Genomic DNA, 15,697 nt, shown 5'->3' on the forward strand with positions numbered 1-15,697 from the left:
CGCTCCACCACGCTCACGCTAAATTGACGCGCCCCGCGCGCCGGAAGTGAGGGCTCCGTTGGCGCCTGGTTGGTCCAGTCCGCGCTTTGCTTCCTTCTCGCTGGCGTCCTGTCGGAGTGAAATCTTAAGTGGTTCTCAACCTTCCTAATGCCCCACCCTTTAATACAGTTCCTCATGTTGTGGTGACCCCCAACCATAAAATTATTTTCGTTGCTACTTCATAACTCATTTTGCTACTGTGATGAATCGTAATGTAAATAGCTGATAGGATGTATTTTCAGGGGTCGCGACCCACAGGGTAACTTAAGACAATGCACCAAGTGTCTACTTGCTAAGGTGACCACTGCTTTCTACGTGCTTTCTCGGCATCAGTTCTCTGCCACTTTGGAAAACTTTTTTTAAATTGACTTTAGAGAGAGGGAGAGACAGAGGAACGTGGATTTGTTGCTCCGCTGATTGGTGCATTCCTTGGTTGCTGCTTGTCTGTGCCCTGAGGGCGATGCAGCCCGCAACCTTGGACTATAGGCTGGACGCCCCTGCCCACTGAACCACCCGGCCAGGGACTTGTGAACACGCTTAATGCTGAGAATGTTTCACTCGAAGCAACAACAGAAAGGTGGATGCTTTGCTGGCGTTTTTAAGTTAACATTTGTTGGATAACCTTGTAGTCACTAGATAACTGGTAATAAGATTGAAAGCCTTAACCCTGGAAATATAGTTTATTTTTCTCTGGCATTTAAGATTTAGTATTCCGCCGCTTGTAAGTCAGAAATGAGGAGAAATGAATTGCCAAGTGCGTTCCCGGGAAGTCAATGCCTCTGGAGACCTCAGGCCAGGATTCAGAGCCGACCACACCCCATTATAGTCCCGGGAACAGTTCAGAAATTCTGTTTCTTCACCTGTAGCTGGGATAACGCCAGGCCTGCAGGCGATCTTAGCTGGGACCAGAGCTGACTGTATGCCAAGTGCTTACACTAGTAGATACTCAATAAACGATCGCTTGCCCTGGCCGGTTTGGCTCAGTGGATAGAGCGTTGACCTGTGGACTGAAGGGTCCCGGGTTCGATTCCGGTCAAGGGCATGTACCTTGGTTGCCGGCACATCCCCAGTGGGGGGTGTGCAGGAGGCAGCTGATCGATGTTTCTCATCAATGTTTCTAACTCTCTATCCCTCTCCCTTCCTCTCTGTAAAAAAAAAAAAAAATCAATAAAATATATTTTAAAAAAATAAACGATAGCTTATCCCTACTGGTTCAGAATTGAACTGTTGCAATCAGATTCAGAATCAAACGGCAGATAATCCCTAGAAATCAGCCTTCGTTGTATTTTACAGAGATTAATATAATTGCCTATTCGATTTTTGTCTCCCTCTACAGTAGACTGTGAACTTATTGAGGCCAAGCACTGTTTTGTTGACTGTTATATCCCCACTCCTGACACTTAGCAGGGATTCCATCTTATTTTCTAAAAAAAACCTCTTCAGCTTCCCCTGAAGCTCTGCAGCGCCCCTTGCACCCAGCGGGATGAATTTCCTCCCAAGGCAGGAAGACACCGTCCCGATCCCACCCAAGCTACATAACAGCCCTGCGATAATGGGCTGAACTGTGTTCCCCTCCAAAGTTATGGTGAAGTCCTAACCCGCAGGAACTCAGAATGTGACTGGATTTGGAGATAGAGACTTTCCAAAGTGGATGAAGTTCAAATAAGGCCCGTTGGGTGAGACTGACCCAATCTGACCAGTGTCTGAAGCAGAGAGACTCCAGGGGAACGTCCACAGAGAAAACGCCACGTGAGGACACCCGAGAAGGCAGCCATCTGTGTGCCAAGGAGAAAGGCTCAGGGGGAAGCAAACCTGTCAACACCTTGATCTTGGGCTTCCAGCTTCCAGGACTGTGAGAAAACCAATCTCTGCTGTTTAAGCCACCCAGGTTGTGGTGTTTCGTTGTGGCAGCCCTAGCAAACTGAGATCCCCTGCTACCGTGGTCAGCAAACCATGCTGCGAGCCACATGCAGCTCTTTGGCCCCTTGAGTGTGGCTCTTCCACAAAATACCACGTGCGGGCACGCACATACAGTGCGATTGAAACTTTGTGGCCCATGTGCAGAAGTCGGTTTGCCGACCACTGCTATAATCTTAGGCAAGTTTCTTCACCAGTGAGAGTCTGTGAATAAAATGGAGATGCCACCATCTTCTTGGGGTTGTTCCGAGGTCAGTGATTTAACATGAAACAACCAGTGGATAATAGGGCCCAGTTTGTTAAGTGAATGGCTAAGGGAGACAATGCTATGGGTAAAATTGAGATACGGAATGTCATCACATCCTAGAGCACCTTGCCTGAGCCCTGCCAGCATCCAGAAGGCAAGTTGGAAAGTGTCATAGCTACTGCACCAGCTTGGCCTAAGGATGGGGACTAGTACTGGGAAAAGAAAGTTTCAGGGTTTTATGTAAATGAACATGTTTTTTTTTACTGAGAGCTGGGCGGGGTTGGGGGGGGGGCGCGGAATAAGCTATTGTGGGCATGTGAATACTATCACTGTTTTTAAAACCAGAGCACATTTCTTCAAACACAAAATATTATTTTGAAGGATTAGCAACTAAGGGGTGTCTATCTGTTTTATAAGCCATTAGCTCCTTGAGATGCTGTTTAATGGGCTCTCAAGTTTCCGAACAGCAAAATACACATCTTCTAGAGTAATAGCAAGCACTTAAATAGCAATTCCTACCTATACAGCACTGTTCTGAACACTTTATATGTACTAACGTAATTATTCAAAACAATTTATAATATAGATACTATTATCCCAATTTTACCAATGAGGAAACAAGCACATAAAAAGTAATCTTAATTTTCCCCAAGATGATACAGGTAGTAAATGCAGAGCCAGTATTTGAACCCTTAATGCTTCTGTGGACACTCCTAAGAGGACTTGGCCAAAAAAATAAATATGACAGGAATGTTACTAATACTGAAAGAGAAGCGTGGAGTAACGTGCAGATTGTTTCTGGAAATGTCTCTGTAAACTTCAGTGTGCTCTTGATAACTCAAACTTATTAGTGTCACTGTATTCATTATTTTATGTTGCATTTGTCTCATTTCCTCTTGGCTCTTTCTCATCTCTGAAATACTCAAACTAATTTAAATTGCTGATATTCAACCACGTTTGACATACAAAATTGACAACTTCATTTGTTTCAAGCTAATAAGAATTAAGTTTCTAATTTCTTATCATAAAGTCTTATAGAAATCTAAAATTATAGTCAATGCATATTATTCCATTAATTAAAAAGTCATATACGAGATGGTTTCTTTTAACACACTACTTAGACAGAATTGACAAATTATGTACTTCAAACAAAATTAGAAAACACCCTAAAACAAAGGTTAAAACATTCACATGAATAAAAGTAGAAAACAAAACTTTATTTGATGAAAACTTCGAAAAAGTTCCAGTATGAAGTAACAAAATCAACAACCTACAAATCTCTTTCAGTCCACTGCGTTTCAAGCAAAATATTCCCTTCAGAAAAATGACCATTTCATAATATATATCCTCTTTTGTAGGCTTACACATGTCTGAGTGGACAAATGGATATAAAATTCAAAAGAGAAAATAAAAATATTTAAAAAATAAAAATCTGAGCCTTCTCCTTGAGATGTATTGCAATATGGTTACCAACATATTCAGCATCTTGTAATAATCAAGTTACTGATTTGAGTTCTGGAACAGCCTCTGAAATGAAAGAACAAGAGATCCTAATCCTTTGTGAGTCACGGGTTGATTTCACAAGAAAAATTGACAGTAAGTACAGAGGAGCTCAAATATATGAAATCCACACTTTCTGAGCTATTTAACACTCGCTTCAAACAACTAATGTTTTAAAAAAGAAAACAGTTCAGAGTGTGGAATATGGATAGTTGCCCTCTGAATGCATTTTTAATGCTGTTATCAATATATGACTCCATATTGAAGGACTAATCAAATACCAGATCTCATTTCACAGATTACCATGGATATAGAAACTACGGATGCCACTTGTTCTTTTACTCAATGCCTAAAGCAGATTGTAGACCTCAGAAGTCTTTCAAGACCTAAAGTTCTTGTCAATATTTGATAGTAACATAGCAAGTCAAGAAAGTCAAGAATATCCTGAAACAATGTATTAGGTCACCCATTTGCACCAATAGAAAGGATTAGTTTCTTGAGTCTTTTTCTCTTTCGCCTCTTTATTGAAAATCCTGAGAAAGTTAACCAGGAAACAAATGAGGCAGGCAAGATACTGCTATAAGGGAAAGAATTACTAAATTCACTGAATAATTTTAAATGAGCTTTAACCATGACAGAAAACTAGAAATCAATAGCCCCATTTTTTTTAAGGGCAGATGGTACCTTAGGAATCAAACTATCTGCAACAAAAGTCTTGGGATCAAGTCATAATAAATCCTGTCAAGCTTAGCTATTTCAAATTGTGATGTTATTAAGTAAATTTGTATTTGTGTATACGTAATTGTATTGGAGTTTGTTAAATTGTCCAGCATGTTTATATACCCTTAAAATGTAAAATGTCAATAGTCTGTGCTTATCTGCTTATATAGCTGAAATCACCCATTAGAATCATATACAAGCTTATTTACTGGAGAACTACAAGGTTATGTTTTGTACCACCAGATCTGTTCCTATTTTAAGTTGACTTAATAAAATCTTCTACTGTCTTAATACAGTCCTGTACAGACCATTGTGTAACATGAGGAGTTTTTCAGTACCCAAGCATAGTCAATCATTCCCACCATAATCACTGTAACCCTGGTAGCCACTGTTCCTTCTCTCATGGATACTGGACATCTTTTTCCACGCTGAGTCCTGATGGAAACTAGCACTGAAAGACCGGCCCAGGCGCCCATGATGCTTCTTGGAGATATTGTCTTCACTCTCAGATTTGGCAATTCCCTGGCCATGTGTTAGAGGTTGTGACTCTTGTCTAATGGTTCCAAATGGAAAGTTCCAAAGGCCAAACCTTTGCCAGTTAAGTCTCTGGAATGCTATAATACAATGCAAATTTCCCCCAACCTGAGAAGGAAAAAAAGTTGGGTGAAGAAAATGATGGGAAATGAATTTCCTATGAATTCCCTTATATGTTCCCCCTTCATCTGCCCAGAACAGTACATATTCTTTCAGACATTATCAGATCACATTGTCCTGCATTTTCCCTGACCAGCTGTCATTACAGAACTATAACAATGCCCACAGCCTTGTCAATATTTGATAGTAACATACTAAGTCAAGAAAGTCAAGAATATCCTGAATCAATGCATTAAGTCACCCATTTGCACCAACAGAAAGGATTAGTTTCTTGAGTCTTTTCTCTTTTGCCTCTTTATTGAGAATCCTTGGACAGTTAATCAGGAAACAAAGGAGCCAAAACACCTTGCCCTCATATGCCACTCACATACACGATAGCCTCCCCTTCTGCCTAAACACCATCATTCCTCTTCCTCTTACACACTCTTCCTCTGTTAGTAGGATTATATCAATGGGCTGTAATCCATAGAATCTACCTTTCTCTGAGAAATACCCACAGCAGTCTTGTTTATATACATGGCTCTTCCCCAAGGCCACAGTTAATAGGGCTCAGGAGTGAACACCTCAGATTTGGCAATTCCCTGGCCATGTGTAGGGCCAAGCTGCGCCAAGACTACGGAACTAGGCCTGAGGCAGGCCAATCTCAGTATAGACTGCACATCTCAAAGAGAGACATAAAGATGATGATCATCATCATCAGGAAGTAAGTAATCAGACAAAAAGCCAACAACATATAACTTCCAAAAGAATTACAGACTATCTACTTGGTCTCTGTTGACATTCTTTTACCTGGTACCAGGCCCTTATGAATCCAGGCTACACTCCTTGCCCTTTTGTTTTTAACATACCCATGTGTTCTTAAAATAATTTTCACTTTTCTGTCGAAAATGTTCTAAACTGGGTTTCTATTGTTTATAATCTAGAGTAAAATATTGCATTTTGGCCAGTTGGGAAATGCCTTCACATACAATGGTGTTCTTACCTTCTTGGTTTTTCGATACTGCAGTCCCCTCTCCAAGTGCCGGATATCTAGAAATTCTGGATTTTGAGTATTCAGATCAGTAACAATATCTGCCCACCTATAGTTAAGAAGGAAGAATATAAAGCACAATTTTCTTTTTAGTAACAAAATACCACTGTAATGGTTCAAAAGGTTCAAAAGGTTCGCCATCACTGGTCTATATTCACAAATTAGAAGACTCCATATTGTTATGATGTAATTTTCTGCAAACTAAACTATGGATTCTATGGATTGTATACCAATCAATATTCCAACAGGCTTTTCAGCAGAAAAACTTTTCACATGAGCAATAGTCTACAATATTACTGTGGCAATAAGTTGTTTATCTCAGGATTGTTCAAGTTCTAATAAACTCTTGTTTTTATGACAATTCTGTATATGCAACTATTGTCAATGTTCTCAGTTTAAAAATGGTTAGTCTCCCTATGAAATAAATATATATCAACCTATTAGACAATATCCTGCAGGCTAAAGTAGAAACAGTCTACATTTTCTTCTTAATTAGAGTCAAATGCACTTCCAAAACACTTAAAATTGACATGCCTTTATTTACAAACAATATGACTGTGTGGAAAATCCAAAGTAATTACAAACTGCTTTGTATTGCAAAACTATTAATAGAACTAATAAGTGAATTTGACAAAGAGGCAAGATTTAAGGCCTATACAGAAAAACCAATTATATTTCTGTACACAGTCAGAAAATAACAGAAAGGGGGGGGGGGAATCAATTTACAATAGCATCAGAAAATACACTTAGGAGAAAATTTTAACAAAATATACATAAAATCTATATTGAAAAATACAAAATATTGCAGGAGAGAAGTTAAAACTCTAATTGCATGGAAGTATAGTCTATATCAGTGATGGCGAACCTATGACATTTTTTTGGTTGATTTTTCTTTGTTAAATGGCATTTAAATATATAAAATAAATATCAAAAATATAAACCTTTGTTTTACTATGGTTGCAAATATCAAAAAATTTCTATATGTGACACGGCACCAGAGTTAAGTTAGGGATTTTCAAAATGCTAACACGCCGAGCTCAAAAGGTTCGCCATCACTGGTCTATATTCACAAATTAGAAGACTCCATATTGTTATGATGTAATTTTCTGCAAACTAAACTATGGATTCTATGGATTGTATACCAATCAATATTCCAACAGGCTTTTCAGCAGAAATTGAAAAAAAGAAGTTAACATACTTTTTACAGTGAATAGCAGGATGTTTCCTACTTGATTCTCCAATTAAGATCCAATATTCTACTTCTTGTGGTGAGAGGGGACCCCTGCTAGATTTAAAATACATTCACAGTATGTTTAATAAAGGTCATTTACTCACTTGAAAATAGTGCTTCAATTACATATTAATAAAAGACATATTAAAGTTTATAGATATTGGAGTTTGGGATTGAGCAAATGTCTGAACACAAAGAAAAAGCATAAATTAAATGTTGGTCTTGACTTCTATAAAATCTAGGGCTAAAAAAGTTGACATATACTACCTCTCAGCATCTAAACAGGGGGGGAAATCCTAGCATGCTCTGAGAATTCTTCAGCTACTCTTCTTTTACTAGGCATTTAAAAAGTCTCAAAAGGCATCCTAAAAATAAAACCCTAAAGCAGCGATTCTCCTGTGGAACTTTTAAACATACTGATGCCCTAATCCTGCCCTGGGAAATTCTAATTCAGATAGGTCAAGAGTGGAGCACAGCCCTAGCTGGTTTGGCTCAGTGGATAAAGCGTCAGCCTGTGGACTGAAGCATCCCGGGTTCAATTCCGGTCAAGGGCACACGCCCAGGTTGGGGGCTCGATCACCAGTAGGGGGCGTGCAGGAGGCAGCCGATCAATGAAACTCTCTCATCCTTGATGTTTCTATCTCTCTCTCCCTCTCCCTTCCTCTCTGAAATCAATAAAAATATATTAAAAAAATAAAAAAGAGTGGAGCACAGGCAAGGATTTTCACAATTTGAAGAGCATCTCAGGTGATTACTAGATCAGGTAGGGGTGGAAAATGCTCCTCCATAGGGTACAAAGTAGAAGTACCTAGTTTTTCATGTTTTGCATGTGATAGATGTCTGGAATAAGGTGACATTGCAGGGTGAAACCACATAAGAAACAACATTCCTCACCTCCAGAGAGATGAATAAAACATTTCAGGATTTGGAGAAACCAAATAGTTTTCCTCTTACCCAACATTCACAAAATTCTATGTCCAACATCCTGCTTCTCCCAGCTCAATCCTGCCTGTCTCAGGATCCCCCCACAACCCTCCACTCTTGCCCAACTCCAAATGCCTTGAGTGGGATACAAAGTTCACATGGCGTCCAGTCTCAAAGAACCCATCCTATCCCCTGATGACCAAGCCACATTCTCCCAGCCTGAGTTTCAGTCCTCTCTGAGAGGAGAGTGCTACCTCTTCTTCCTCTTCAAGTATGCAAAAAATAAACAGAACGAAAACAGAACCTTAGCTGGGTGAAGAAAACCATGCCTAGCAATGCTTTTACTAAAAGTATTCATGGCCTCTGTTTTCACCATTCTCAAATAGGACTCTTCTTCCTTTGCTTTTTACTATCCTGGCATTATATCAACCAAGCATGAAGAAAACTTGCTAAGGAGGGGAAAGAGTACTAAAATTCAGTCGGCTTAATAAATTAATTTTTTAAATAAATAATTTTGTCAAAGAAATAAACAGAATTCAATCAAATGCAATTCTGCAAAAGAATAAGCGCAAATGTTTACAGAATAATATTATTTCATATAAGGAAAGCAAATCACTAAGTCTTCCAATTTCTAAGCACTAAATATTTCTTAAATGCTTTCTACAACACATTTTATGGCCAGGTATCCACGTAACATACAGAAATGCTTACCTGAATGCTTTATTGGCTTTAACAGGGGTTGCTTCAAAGCCAATCGGACAAAAGTAATGATTCTGGCAATGATAAATATAAGCCATGGATTCATCTTTTAATCCACGAGTTAACTTCGACAAGGCCCCTGAAGCTGCAATAAAAACAAAGACAGAAGGACCATGAAGCACTATCCATGCTTTATTCAAAGGACGAGTTAACGACTGAAAGACAGCGAAGACATTACTGGGAACACACTGACATGGCTGGGGGGAAATGAGAAGCTACTGATGATACCAAAAAAATATTAATGAATTTATTTTCAGCTTCACCCTTCACACTGAAATACAGGAAAACAGAATAGCAAACTAAAGAACTGAATATGCCTTGCTTACCAAAACCTTCTAATAACACACACACTTGTCTATGAAATTTAATTATCATATATACCTAGTGCATATAGTAATGGTCTCAACTTTTCTGGTTGAGTACATCTGTCACTAGACATTTCTGAATAAACATGCCCATTACAAGCATTTTTGTTTATAAACTCTGTGCATATACTACTGTACTATTACGTGTTTTTTTAAAGATATAAAAAAAGTATGAATTTTAAATTAGATTAAAATATAGACATTCTAGTATGTTCTTTCCTTACCACAATGGTCAGCTCTACAGTGTGTACATCCCAGTTTGATGACCACTGAGATATATGAATATAGATTCCAGATGATAAAGTTCCAAATATGGAAACTTCCTCTCACTAACATACAGTTTATTCTTTCTCCAAAAGTTATACGGACTGGAGGAGCAGCTTTCACAAGATAAGAATATCAGTAGAGGCAGACAGGTAGTAAGTACCAGGGCGTCCTCTCATAATTGTTCCTCCTTGTATACATCCCATGGCTATATTATTTGTGAGCTAATTTCAAAAGAATTACCATAAGCAACAACTTTTTACCAGCACTGAACATTTAAAGCCATTAACTGAGATTTCAGTATCCTGCATCCCCTAGAAGAAACTAAATTATTCATTAACAAATAGCCTATTGAAACTGGAAATCCTAAAAATAGTTGAAGTAGATGAAAGCTTGCAAATCATGGTTTTTCTCTGATTGACTTTCTAGCCACTAAAGTAGCTAAAGAACTCTAAGAACTGCAGGTCAATGCACACAAGTTATGAGTTCCACAGATACAATAACTTTTCTGTCTTAAACTCTTCTCTAAGGTTTCATCCATCTTTCCCATAGATTTTTGCCTCATGGCCCACCATCAGAACATACATGCATGGCAAGGCGGTCTTTTCTGCTTAAAATCTCTATTTCATAATGATAAACACATCTTTCTTTTGGGGTTCTCCTGGCAATTTAAAACTTGACACCCAAGAGAAGCTCTAAATGAAAAATAATAACTAAAATTCAGAAGATACTCAATATTTCATTTCCATAGCTGAACTTGATTTGCAGATAGGTTCTAGGATAGTGAGCAAATTTAAGTACATAGATTTAGACTATTCATAAATTCAATAAATCCAAAAAATGTTTATGCACATAACCAGTTTAGGAAAAAACTCGAGATATTTTAAAAATTGTGGAAATGCCAAATAAAAAATTTTCCCAAATGACTAAAATTGTAATGAAAGGACTTGTATATAACTTTTCAATGGAAATCTATGTTTCACACCTTCCTTAAGTCAGATGTAATACAAAACAGCTCACTTCTTTATTGTGACTATGGTTAGCAATTATTTTTTTGACAAATATTTATTGAGTCCTCCCATGTGTGAGGCACTGGTAAGACTGGAGGGAACAGGCTGGGTTCCTGGCCTCATGGAGCTGACTGTCCAGTGGAGGACACCAACCATAAAATAATTATGGATGGAAATTTGTGATTGAAGTGAAATAAATAGGGTGCTGGCTTAAAAGAAGGCTCAAGCATCAGACTTTAATATTCAGTGATGGCTCCTTGGAGGTGATGGCATTTAAGCTGAAACATAAAAGATGAGAAGGATATGGGGGAAGTGAAATCTAGGGGACAGAACAATCCAGAAGTAAACAACAACCATATTGTATCTTTCACAGACACTGTCTCATTCTGAAGTCCCTCATAGTCTTGTGAAGTAGGTACTTGCAGTAGGCACTGGATTAGCAATTAGTTTAATGTCTTGGAATGTATTCCAGATTTCCAAGCTCTTGATAAAGATAACACCTTTTAGAAAGACTACAGCAGTTTTCAAATTTGGGCTTGCAAGGCTTGTTAAACATCAGATCAATCGTGCTTGGCCTAGTCAGTTTGCGATGGGGACCAAGAATTTGCATGTCCAGTAAGGTACCAGGTGATGCTGATGTTGGTCTAGGGACCATATTTTGAGAGCCACCAGTCTAGAGTTAAGAGGAAATCTTATTTAACTTAATTCAGTACGCAATTTATGAGCACCTACTAACTATATCAGGAACTACAGGAAACAAAAAACAAATAATAACACAATATGTGAAGCTGTCCTCATAGGAAGGATAAAACAAGTAACTTTAATATAGGGCAGAATAAGACAGTGCCACAATAAAGGTTTGCAATTCAAAGATGAAAGTGCACATCAGGTCTATGGAATCAAGAAGGGGTGGCATCCAAGATGGAATGATTGAAGTGGAAGGATTTCAACAATCCAGGCAGAAGAAAGAGCATGAGGAGAAAACCAAAATCACTGGAGGGGAGGGATATAACCAGAGAACATCAAGTAGTCTAGTTTAAAATACAGAGTATGACAGTATAGAGAGGCACCCCCAGAATTTCAGGGCAAAGTCATAAAAAGATCATCCTTTGAAATAAAAGATAGTAAATACAGTATTTAATGCATTCAAATGGTCATCCAATAAAATAATTCCATTTAGGACAAGACATATAAATGTGTTACATATGTAAACTAAATTCAGAACAATGTTCACTCCAGACCAGAGTATATCTAAAAAATCTGAAATTTAAGCAACAAAGCAGCCACTACAAAATGTACAGCCCTAATTTGTATGGTATAAAGAAAGGCCAAAAACACATCTAGAGTTAGCTGGCCTGCAGTATATGTCCTAATCAGCCAACAAGAGAATTCTGGTATCTCTGATATTACGTTTATCACTCTAAGTTAATATACCAACATTCTGATATTCACTGAGTTTAGTATGAGTTTCTTCTGTAGAGCTTGATCATCTATAGAAGGACTATAAAGAACTCTAGAACAACTTATTAGAGTATATTTTTACACCTTGAAAGACAAGAACCAGATTTTATAATCCACCAACATAATTTCCTGCAAGGCTCTTATTCCCTTGAAAATATTTTAAATACAACTGGGAAATGGAGGACAGCAGGGGAAGGCCAACCTATATTGGCTTTGAATGATGCTAAAGTATTTATGTTTTAAGCAAGCACTGGAGAGCTCTTTAAAAAGAAAGAGATCTATTAGCTCTGCACATTAAAAAGATTTATCTGGCCTTGTGTCTATTATGAATTGGGGAAAACCAGTGGATGGGGAATGTGAAAACTTAATGCGAAGTCCACCTGAGGTGCGCTAATGCACTGCAGGAAGCTGGCAGCCGTGGCCCTATGAGGAGATGCATGAATTATTTGGGGGTTGGGCAGAGGTAGCTATTCTCTGTGAAGCAAAAACAATGAGTTACAATACCTACTGGAAGAATAAAAATGCACAAACATTAGCATAATTTTTAAGCTAGCTGATTAAAAATGAATCTAGACTTCTGTGGCACAAATGTTGGTAGCTAAGTGAACCAACAGTTTAAAGCTGCCTGAATAATAATAAGTGAATAATAATAATAATAATAGTAATAGTAATAATAAGTAAAAAATAAGAAGGGAGCCAATAGTTTGAAACTAATGTTGACAACTTCTAACACAAACTGTTATTGTAAGTAATTGCATCTCTGGAAAACATACTTCAATGCATATTAACAGCAAGATCTGTTAATTTTGTCAAAATCCCTGGATTTTACTTTTATTCCATGAGTGAGCTGAGGAAATGAACATGTCAGCAAGAATGGGGGTGTTATAAAATCAAAGAAACATAGTCCCCCAGAAAACATAAAGTCTACTGTGGAAACCAGGCCTAATGGTCCTTAAAAAATAACTGAAACAAAAAGAGGAGATACATTTCAAGGTACCTTTTTTTTTTTAAAAAATATATTTTATTGATTTTTTACAGAGAGGAAGGGAGACAGATAGAGAGCCAGAAACATCGATGAGAGAGAAACATCGATCAGCCGCCTCCTGCACATCTCCCACTGGGGATGTGCCCGCAACCCAGGTACATGCCCCTGACCGGAATCGAACCTAGGACCTTTCAGTCCACAGGCCGACGCTCTATCCACTGAGCCAAACCGGTTTCGGCTCAAGGTACTTTTTAAATGAGCAGCAACAACTGACAATGGTTTTCGCTAATGCATATCCCAGAGACAAATAAGAAAAGCCTAATTCTGCAACTCTTTCTTCCATAATGAGAGAACAGAAAAGACTTTTGCTTGACACACGTACCACTCCTCTGAATACAATCAGAAGTTCTAGGGCAGTGGTTCTCAACCTTTTGGCCCTTTAAATACAGTTCCTCATGTTGTGACCCAACCATAAAATTATTTTCGTCGCTACTGCATAACTGTAATGTTGCTACTGTTATGAATCGTAATGTAAGTATCTGATATGTAGGATGGTCTTAGGCGACCCCTGTGAAAGGGTCGTTCGACCGCCAGAGGGGTCGCGACCCACAGGTTGAGAACCACTGTTCTAGGGTAACCTGTGTGAGGTCACAGGGCAACATAAGGAATCATAGGGTTACTAGGGGCAGTCTGTGATCTAGGAGCAGACTCATTAAAAAGATACAACATGATATAAGGGCTAATGTGCCAAATGCCACAAGACAGACACAAACAATCATTACTATTGGAATTAAGAGGAATCGGCTTCTAAAGTGGCAGGAAAAGCTTCAGAGATAAAGCAGGGCTTGCACAGGACCAGTGATTACTGAAGAGGAAGATAAGAACATTCCCAGAGGGGGGAGGGAAATCAATCATCCTTCAGAAAATAGACATAGAGAAAGAAACAGTGAGGAGTCAAATATTGCAATAGGAAAATGACGATAGGAATAAAACTGGGAAAATACAGCATTAAAATCTACTGGTGGGCACTTAGGCTGTTTCCAAATCTTAGCTATGGTGAATTGTGCTGCTATGAACATAGGGGTGCATATATCCTTTCTGATCGGTGTTTCTAGTTTCTTGGGATATATTCCTAGAAGTGGGATCACTGAGTCAAATGGGAGTTCCATTTTTAGTTTTTTGAGGAAACTCCATACTGTTCTCCACAGTGGCTGCACCAGTCTGCATTCCCACCAGCAGTGCACGAGGGTTCATTTTTCTCCGCACCCTCACCAGCACGTGTCATTTGTTGATTTGTTGATGATAGCCATTCTGACAGGTGTGAGACGGTAAAATAATGCAAATTTAATTAGCACCTAAAACAGTGATGGCGAACCTATGACATTTTTTTGGTTGATTTTTCTTTGTTAAATGGCATTTAAATATATAAAATAAATATCAAAAATATAAATCTTTGCTTTACTATGGTTGCAAATATCAAAAAATTTCTATATGTGACACGGCACCAGAGTTAAGTTAGGGCTTTTCAAAATGCTGACACGCCGAGCTCAAAAGGTTCGCCATCACTGACCTAAAACAATCCTTAAAATCAACTCCATTACTCTGTTATGTACAAGACTATTCCATAATAGAACTTCGTCATTTTCACAGTCCATTTTCCTGTTGTTATGCAGGTATAACATCAAATACTCTAAAATCCTTACATTCCTTTTTAGGAAAAGGAACTGCAAATTCCATGCTGCTTTCTGAGTTTTACCAACACATATGTGTGCGTAAATACACACACACATACATTCACTCACACACCCCCTGGACCCAAACAATATAATGTATTAAAGCAGTATTTATTGCATACTTTACAAGTCTAAGAGCTCTACATGTAAAGATGAGAAGAGCTAAACATATTGAACTGTCGCCCTAACCGTATGGCCAGGTGGTTGAGTGTTGTCCCGTGCACCAAAACAGTGCCTGTTGGACTCCTGATGAGGGCACAGACCCTGGTTGCGGGCTCAATCCCTGGTAGGGGATGTGCAGGAGGCAGCCAATTGATATCTCACTCTCACATCAATGTTTCTCTCTCTTTCTCCCTCTCCCCTCCTCTCTCCTTAAAAGTTAATAAAACATTTTTAAAGAAAAATATTAAACTGTATATTGAAAAGTGCCCTACAGGTTACTATTATAATTTCTCCCTCAGATAAAAAGACATAAAAGTAACAGACTGTGTTTAGTGTTTACATAGTCAAAACAGCTAATCTTTGAGGTGGTTTAAACATGTATGAATACACATGCATGTACATGTGTATTAATCTTCTATATGTTTACCTACCAGTTTCTCCAGCGGTTTTATTCTTCCCATGAGGTTTATATAGAACATACGAGCATCCTTTTACATGGAAGTGGTCATTAATTTGTCTAAACCATCTGAAAATAACAAGAAGATTTGCTCATAGAAACAGTTCCATAATAAAGATGGCACTATTCCAATTCTAGAGAAATTCAGGCAGAGCCCAAGTTTGGTGTATCTACTGCAGGTTGGGGCCTGGCAGCTGCACACATGGTTTACTATCAACATGCATCTGCAGCATTATTAT

The 15,697-nt window shown here is 38.4% G+C and overlaps 1 protein-coding gene across 5 annotated transcripts in view; it reads right to left on the reverse strand.

Moving 5' to 3' along the window:
* Positions 1 to 3,399: 3,399 nt before the first annotated feature.
* Positions 3,400 to 15,697, reverse strand: part of BIVM (basic, immunoglobulin-like variable motif containing) — a 33,966-nt gene continuing 21,668 nt past the window's right edge. For 3 of the 5 annotated variants that reach the window (XM_036297341.1, XM_036297340.1, XM_036297344.1), the window contains 5 exons: positions 15,433 to 15,527; positions 8,974 to 9,106; positions 7,306 to 7,392; positions 6,060 to 6,156; positions 3,400 to 5,065 (listed from right to left, as the gene is read on the reverse strand). In XM_036297341.1, the coding sequence (XP_036153234.1) occupies positions 4,772 to 5,065; positions 6,060 to 6,156; positions 7,306 to 7,392; positions 8,974 to 9,106; positions 15,433 to 15,527 (706 nt within the window). In that variant the 3' untranslated portion in view covers positions 3,400 to 4,771. The remainder of the gene's footprint in view (positions 5,066 to 6,059; positions 6,157 to 7,305; positions 7,393 to 8,973; positions 9,107 to 15,432; positions 15,528 to 15,697) is intronic. The other 2 variants (XM_036297342.1, XM_036297343.1) reach the window with 2 other exon arrangements.

Source organism: Myotis myotis, unplaced genomic scaffold, assembly GCF_014108235.1.
Source record: "Myotis myotis isolate mMyoMyo1 unplaced genomic scaffold, mMyoMyo1.p scaffold_m19_p_3, whole genome shotgun sequence".
NCBI classification, from domain to species: Eukaryota; Metazoa; Chordata; class Mammalia; order Chiroptera; family Vespertilionidae; genus Myotis; species Myotis myotis.